The sequence below is a fragment of the Piliocolobus tephrosceles genome, unplaced genomic scaffold (assembly GCF_002776525.5).
Source record: "Piliocolobus tephrosceles isolate RC106 unplaced genomic scaffold, ASM277652v3 unscaffolded_43568, whole genome shotgun sequence".
NCBI lineage: Eukaryota > Metazoa > Chordata > Mammalia > Primates > Cercopithecidae > Piliocolobus > Piliocolobus tephrosceles.
Window position 1 is genome coordinate 502 of NW_022328274.1, and position 8,202 is coordinate 8,703.

The 8,202-nt window shown below is 52.6% G+C and overlaps 1 protein-coding gene across 1 annotated transcript; it reads left to right on the top strand.

Annotated features, from left to right (window-relative positions):
- Nucleotides 1-327: 327 nt before the first annotated feature.
- On the top strand, nucleotides 328-5,123 carry LOC113224072 (collagen alpha-3(V) chain-like; the record flags this gene model as incomplete). The annotated part of the gene is made up of 7 exons (XM_026453363.1): nucleotides 328-597; nucleotides 685-874; nucleotides 956-1,112; nucleotides 2,534-2,638; nucleotides 2,965-3,117; nucleotides 4,766-4,879; nucleotides 4,977-5,123. Coding segments are annotated over 7 exons (1,136 nt in total), but the record flags the coding sequence as incomplete, so codon positions are not given.
- Between the last annotated feature and the right edge of the window lie 3,079 nt (nucleotides 5,124-8,202).

Below are 8,202 nucleotides of genomic sequence, written 5' to 3' on the forward strand. Positions count from 1 at the left end.
GGAGGTGGGGGAAGAAAACACACTAGAAGCCCCTCCTCTCCACGTGGGTTTCCTCTGGCAAGGGGGCTCCAGGCCTGGGATGTAGCCCTAGGGAGCCTGTGCGGGGGAGTGGGGAGAGGGGGACAGTTCCACTCTGGGGCTCAGGCCAGGAAGCTTTGATTCATCCCAGAACTAGGTCAACTTTTTTTCTCACCAAAAACCAAGGGGAAATAAAAACAGAGTCAACAGGCTGCTGAGGTCGGAACATCTGTGGGGTGATGAGGAGGCGGGGGGTGCTGGGGGCCCAGGCCTGCTCCTTCTTCCTGAGCCACAGACACATGGTGTGAGGGAGGGAGAGGCTGAGCCCCCCCCAAAAAATCCCTGAGCATCTATCCTGGAGTCCTGGGCTTGTTCTAGCTGTTCCCCACCTCTGCCCCCCACGGCTTCTCTCTGCTGCAGATCCTGTGGATGTCCTGAAGGCCCTGGGTGTGCGGGGAGGACAGGCTGGGGTCCCCGAGGGGCCTGGCTTCTGTCCCCAGAGGACTCCAGAGGGTGACCGGGCATTCAGAGTGGGCCAGGCCAGCACACTCGGCATCCCCACGCGGGAACTCTTTCCAGGTGAGTTGGAGTAGGAGGCCTGGGTACCTCCCTGGAGAGAGGCACTGCTGGGCCATCTGAGCTGCCCTGTTCCCTCTGCCCACCCAGATGGCCACTTTCCTGAGAACTTCTCCTTGCTGATCACCTTGCGGGGCCAGCCAGCCAATCAGTCTGTCCTGCTGTCCATTTATGATGAAAGGGGTGCCCGGCAGTTGGGCCTGGCACTGGGGCCAGCGCTGGGTCTTCTAGGTGATCCCTTCCGCCCCCTCCCCCAGCAGGTCAACCTCACAGATGGCAGGTGAGCATGGGGAGAGTGGGCAGGGGTCCGTGGATGAGGGGTGGGGTGAGAAGCATCTACACGGAGGTCATCCCCTTCCAGGTGGCACCGTGTGGCGGTCAGCATAGATGGTGAGACGGTGACCCTGGTAGCTGACTGTGAAGCTCAGCCCCCTGTCTTAGGCCATGGCCCCCGCTTCATCAGCATAGCTGGACTCACTGTGCTGGGGACCCAGGACCTTGGGGAGAAGACTTTCGAGGTAGGAGTTCAGTGATGGGGGAAACTGAGGCAGAGGGTTGGATGTTTTGTCTGCAGCCTGAATCTGGAGAGGATATTAAAGAAGGAAGATGTCAAGCTTCAATCTATCCCCAGGAAGCTGAGGGAAGCAAGTGTATGCTTTCACGCACCGTTGCAGCTTGCAATTGTGAAATTGCAGAGCCACAAGACCATAATTTTTTTTTTTTTTTTTTTTTTTTTTTTTGAGACAGAGCCTTGCTCTGTCGCCCAGGCTGGAGTGCAGTGGCTCGATCTCAGCTCACTGCAACCTCCACCTCAGGGGTTCAAGCGATTCTGAGCCTCCCAAGTAGCTGAGATGACAGGTGTGCACCACCACGCTCAGCTAATCTTTGAATTTTTAGTAGAGACAAGGTTTTGCCATGTTGGCCAGGCTGGTCCTGAACTCCTGGCCTCAAGTGATCCACCCACCTTGGCCTCCCAAAGTGCTGGGATTACAGGTATGAGCCACCGCGCCCAGCCAACACCATAAGTTGTGACGATGCCTACTTGACTTGTAGGAAGATCCGGTTGTGCCAGTGCACGCTTGTGTGTGCCGTTGCAGTGCATGACTGTGAGATTGCAGAGTCACAAGACCATAAATCGTGACAGCACCTGCTTGGCTTGTTGTGGAAAGATCTGGTGCTGTTGTGTGTCTGAGACTGTGACCTGAGATGGTGCTGGTTGCTGTGATAGTGTGTGATTGTATAGGGGCAGTTATAACTTTGGGAGCCAGCAAGCAGCTGTGTTGTGTGGCAGTGTGATGTGTGTTCTGGGTGTGGAGACCTTTGTTAACTGTGTGTGACCGTGATGTGTGTCACCTCTGGGAGGCCAGGTCTACCTCATGTTCCTCCTTATCCCTAGTACCGGATCTTCCCACAACAAGCCAAGTAGGCATCATCACAATTTATGGTGTTGGTCGGGCACGGTGGCTCATACCTGTAATCCCAGCACTTTGGGAGGCCAAGGCGGGTGGATCACTTGAGGCCAGGAGTTCGAGACCAGCCTGGCCAGCATGGCAAAACCTTGTCTCTACTAAAAATTCAAAAATTAGCTGGGTGTGGTGGCGCACGCCTGTCATCTCAGCTTCTTGGGAGGCTGAGAATCATTTGAACCCATGATGGAACTGATGCACCCCTAGTGGGGCAGATGTGTGGGATGGGATGTGGCTTGTGGTTGGGATCGGGTGTGCCCCTGATAGGATCTTTCCTTCTCGTAGTTCCAGGGTGTAGAGGAATCACTAGGGCTGTCATGGGGTCGCCTCCTCCTTACACTTAGTGTGCTCTGGGTGGGAGAGCATCACACCCTGGTACCAGGAGGTGGGCAGGACTTCTGGGGGATGGGGGATCAGAGTAAGCCTGTGGCTGTATGGCTGCCTTCCTTGACTCCTACACCCCCAACCCTCAGGGAGACATTCAGGAGCTGCTGATAAGCCCAGATCCTCAGGCTGCCTTCCAGGCTTGTGAGCGGTACCTCCCCGACTGCGACAACCTGGTACCAGCAGCCACAGGGGTAAGTGAGGGGCTCCACGACCCCTAATCTCAGGACACAGGCTGGGTCCTTCCTGGCTCCAGATCCCTGGAAAGAGTGAATTCTCATCCCCCAGACATGGGGTTAAGTGACCCATGACCTCAAACACATCCCAGGCATGAATGACTTTGACCTCAAGTCATATTCCTGAGCCACCCTTGACCCCAGGTTACATGAATAACGTCAACTCCAGGTCACAGGGCTGAGTGAGGACCCATGGAGCATGAGCCAGCCTCACCCCAGGTGACCTGAAGGATGGGGTCTCTGCTGGTGGGATGCTCTGGACCTGACTGGGACCCTCCTCCCAGGCTCCCCAGGGTGAACCAGAGACCCCTCGTCCTCGGCGGAAGGGGAAGGGAAAAGGAAGGAAGAAAGGGCGAGGTCGCAAGGGGAAAGGCAGGAAAAAGAAGAACAAGGAAATTTTGACCTCAAGTCCACCTCCTGACTCCCCAGAGAACCAGGTAAGAGCCCTGAGACCACCTGACTTCCGGTCTTGACCATCTGACTTCTGGTCTTGGTACGTGACTTCTAGTCTCCCATCCTTACTAATCTCTGGTCCCTCATCTATGATCTTTTTCTCTGGTCTCTGATCCATGAGCTCTGACTTCTCTCAGCTGACTGATGACTGTCAGGGTGACTGATGACAGGGTGGGGGTGGGTCCCATCTTAGGAGCTCTCTCAATCTCCAGTCCTGGGGCACTAGAGGGAGGGGACAGACCCAGATAAGTTCCTGATTTTAAGGGGGTTCTTGATGAGGGCTACTGTTTAAGGGGGATCATTGGCTGCGTTGAATGATGTGTTCATTAGTTACTGTGTCATTGTTTGGGGTTCCCTTCTTGGGGTCATTGGGGATGGTTATTCATTGGGAGAGTCATTAATTGGGGGCATTATTTGGCTTCCCTGATAGGAATTGCTGGATAGGGGGCAATCATTGAGGGAGATATTAATTGAGGTCAGTGTTTGGAATGCACCTAGCTGGGGATCACTGTGGAAGGTCATTGATAGAAACCATTATTGGTGTTACCAATGTCCCCAGTTTAGGGTCAATGACTGGGAGGTTGTTGGTGAGTGGTCACTGACTGGAAGTCATAGTGGGGTCACTCATTGGGGCCACAAGTTGGAAGAGTGATTTTCAGGGGGTCGCGGATGGGGTAACTGATTTGGGAGTCCCTAAGGGGATTATTGGGAAGTCACTGATAGGTGGAATTACTGTTTGGGGGTCATTGGTTAGGACACTTTTGTTGGGCTCATTTATGGGTATTCATTGTTGGAGCATCACTGGTTAGAGGAATAATTGATTAAGGGTCACTGATGGGGGTTATTAGTTGGACAGTCACTAGTTAGTGCTAATAGTCAAGAGAGTGTCACTCGTTGAGGTCACTGGTTGGGAAAATCACTGAATGGAGCAGTAACGGGTTGAGGCCAGTGATGGCAGTGGGAGGGGTTGTTTGTGGGTCACCGGTTCTAGAATCACTGGGGTCTGTTGATGTAGGTCATTCTTGGTGGGTCACTGGGTTGGGGGGGTCCTTGGTGGGGGTCATTGCTTGGGGTCTTTGGCTGGTGGGGGAGTCAATGGTTGCACTACATATCAGTTCCAGATCTTCTTGGCCGAGAATACAGACACCAGGAGTAGTGGGCCCCTCTTCAGCCCCTTCTTCAGCCTTGTCCCCTCACCTGGGGCCCCACCACCCTCTTCCACACCCCTCCAACCCCTGCCTTGACCCAGTTCCTCTGCAGCTGTGCAGGCTAGAAGGAGCCGCCACTCCCTCTCTGACTGTGGCCTGGCTAACTGGCCGCTGAACTCTGCCTTGGGAGAGGACATGTGGGCTAGGCTTCCGGGAGCCTGGCCCTGAATGTTGGACCTTGACCTTGACCTCTGGGTTCCAGGGCCAGCCTGGCTCAGCGCCTCCTCCATCCATGATGGCTCCCTCTGCTGGAAGCCCTGGTCCAGCCAGCACACTTTTGTCTCCACTGGCCTCCTGTGCTCTTTGGGGAGCCCCCTCTGTCCCTGCCCCAAACTGGGAGCTCCTGGGGACAGTGGGAGGGTGCCTCCCTTTTGTCTTGATTGCCCTGACCTGAGACCCAAAGCTCCCTCCATCCCTGCTCCAGACCTCCACTGACATCCCCAAGACAGAGACTCCAACTCCAAATCTGCCTCCGACCCCTACACCTTTGGTCGTCATCTCCACTGTGACTGCTGGACCCAATGCCACGATCCTAGAGGTTGGATGGGGCTGGAAGAGGGAAGACCCTAGGGGTCTGGGGGGTGGTAGACAATAAGGAGGTCAGGGAAAGCTTTGGTCTGTCCTAATGTTCTCAGGGGAGCTTGGACCTTGACAGTGGAACCGAGCTGGGGACCCCGGCGACCAAGGCAACCAGGGAGGATGAAGAAGGAGGTGATTCCACCATGGGCCCTGACTTCCGGGCAGCAGAATATCCATCTCGGACTCAGTTCCAGATCTTTCCTGTGAGTCTAGGTGGCTGGGGTTAGGTGCAAGAGAGTGGGATTCCTATTTAAAAATTTTTTTAAAAATTTATTTATGGCCGGGCGCGGTGGCTCAAGCCTGTAATCCCAGCACTTTGGGAGGCCGAGACGGGCGGATCACGAGGTCAGGAGATCGAGACCATCCTGGCTAACACGGTGAAACCCCGTCTCTACTAAAAAATACAAAAAACTAGCCGGGCGAGGTGGTGGGCGCCTGTAGTCCCAGCTACTCCAGAGGCTGAGGGAGGAGAATGGCGTAAACCCGAGAGGAGGAGCTTGCAGTGAGCTGAGATCCGTCCACTGCACTCCAGCCTGGGTGACAGAGCCAGACTCCGTCTCAAAAAAAAAAAAAAAAAAAAATTTATTTATTTAGGTGGGGTGCAGTGGCTCCTGCCTATAATTCCAGCACTTTGGGAGACCGAGGCAGGTAGATCATTTGAGGTCAAGAGATTGAGACTAGCCTGACCAACATGGTGAAACAGCACGTCTGCTAGAAATACAAAAAATTAGCAGGGAGTGGTGGTGCGCGCCTGTAATCCCAGCCACTGGGAAGGCTGAGGCAGGAGAATTGCTTGAACCCGGGAGGCAGAGGCTGCAATGAGCCGAGATCGTGCCACTGCCCTCCAGCCAGGGAAACAAAGTGAGACTCCATCTTGAAAAAAAAAATTGTTTTTTAATTATTTTATTTTTTCATTTTTTTTTTAACTTTTGTTTTAAGTTCAGGGGTACAAGTGCAGGCTTGTTACATAGGTAAACATGTACCATGGGGGGTTTGTTGTACAGATTATTTATTTCATTACTCAGGTATTAAGCCTAGTATCCATTAGTTATTTTTCCTGATCCTCTCCCTCCTCCCACCCTCCACCCTCCGATAGGTCCCAGTGTCTGCTGTTCCCCTCTATTTGTCCATGTTTTCTCATTTAGCTCTCACTTATAAGTGAGAACATGTGGTGTATGGTCTTCTGTCCCTGTGTTATTTTCTTTACTCACTTTTCTCACATCTTGAGGGCTTAGAAGGGATTCCTACCAGGAGCCACGAAAGGCCAGTCTCTCTTTTAACTTCGGCACCTGCTTGTGTCAGGCACTGTGCTAATAGTTGGCTCTGTGACTAGAGAGAGGCGCTTTTACTCCAAGTACCAGGAGATGCCACTTGAGCACTTGTGAAGGAACATGATCTGACTTGGAGCTTTAAAGACTCCCTCTGGGCCGGGGGCAGTGGCTCACGCCTGTAATCCCCATGCTTTGGGAGGCGGAGGCGGGAAGATCGCTTGAGGCCAGGAGTTTGAGGCCAGCCTGGGCGACAGTGACGCCCCATCTCTTAAAAAAAAAAAAAAAAGAAAAGAAAAGAAAAGAAAAAGAAAAAAAAGAGCTCTCTGGCGGCTGAATGGCACATGGACAGTAGGGGGAGCCAGAGGGGCTGCAGGGAAGCCCGCGATCCGCAGTGGGGATGTGACCTGGAGGGAGGTGGGAGGGAGGGACGGAGAGAAGTGGACCAATTTGGAACATGCTCCATTTTGATCTTAGTGAAAAAATGGATACACATTCGACGTAACCGAACCCAAGCTCAGTGGCTTGATATTTGAAAGGAAAACAAGAGAGACGAGAACTGGTGGAAGGAAAAGCAGGTTTATTCCAAGAGACAGCAAACCAAGAAGACGATGGACTCTTGTTCTGAAGCACCATCTTAAGTCAGTACAAATTTTAGGCTCTTTTTATGTTAAGGGCAGGGAGAAGAGAAGAGGGTAGAGATCAAGAGGTAACTGAGGCAGGATACGGTGACTCACACCTATAATCTCAGCAATTTGGTAGGTTGAGGCGGGAAGATCACTTGGGCCCAAGAGTTTGGGACCAGCCTGGGTAACAAAGCGAGACCCCATCTTTGCAAAATAAAGAAAAAATTAACCGAACCCAGTGGTGGCGCATGCCTCTGGTCCCAGCTGAAGCGGGAGGATAGCTTGGGCCCAGGTGGTGCAGGCTGCAGGGAGCCATGATCACATCACTGCACTCCAGCCTGGGTGGCAGAGCAAGACCTTGTCTCTAGAGAAAAGAAAAGAGGTTTGGGCTGGGTGCAGTGGCTCACGCCTGTGATCCCAGCACTTTGGGAGGCCGAGGCGGAAGGATCAAGAGGTCAGGAGATTGAGACCATCCTGGCTAACATTGGTGAAAGCCCGTCTGTACTTAAAAATACAAAAAATTAGCCGGGCGTGGTGTCGGGTGCCTGTAGTCCCAGCTACTCGGGAGGCTGAGGAAGAAGAATGGCATGAACCCGGGAGGCAGAGCTTGCAGTGAGCCGAGACCGCGCCACTGCACTCCAGCCTGGGTGCGACAGGGAGACTCTGTCTCAAAAAATATATAAAATAAAATAATAATAATAATAATGAAAAGAAAAGAGGCCAGGTGCAGTGGCTCCCAGTTTGAATTCAGCCTGGGCAACATAGCAAGACCCTGTCTCTACAAAAAATAAAATTAGCTGGGCATGGTGGTGTGTGCACCTGTGGTCCCAGCTACTCAGGAAGCTGAGGAGGGAGGATCACCTGAGTCTGAGGAGATCGAGGTTGCAGTGAGCCATGATTGTCCCGCTGCATTCTAGCCTGGGCAATAGAGTGATCCTGTCTCAAAAAAAAAAAAAAAAAAGCAAAGCAAAGAAAGCAAGCAAGAGAAGGAAGGAAGGAAGGAAGGAAGGAAGGAAGGAAGGAAGGAAGGAAGGGAGGAAGGGAGGAAGGAGAGAGAGAAGGAAGGAAGGAGCCAAGCATGGTGGTTCATGCTTGTAATCCCAGAACTTTGGGAGGATGAGGCAGGTGGATCACCTGAGGTCAGAAGTTCGAGACCAGCCTAACCAACATGGTGAAACCCCGTCTCTACTAAAAATATAAAAATTAGCCAGGCATGTTGGCGGGCACCTGTAGTCCCAGCTACTTGGGAAGCTGAGGCAGGAGAATCACTAGAACCCAGGAGGTAGAGGGTGCAAAAAAGAAGAAGAAAGGAAGAAGAAGAGGAAGAAGAAGAAGAAAAGGAAGAAGAAGAAGAAGAAGAAGAAGAAGAAGAAGAAGAAGAAGAAGAA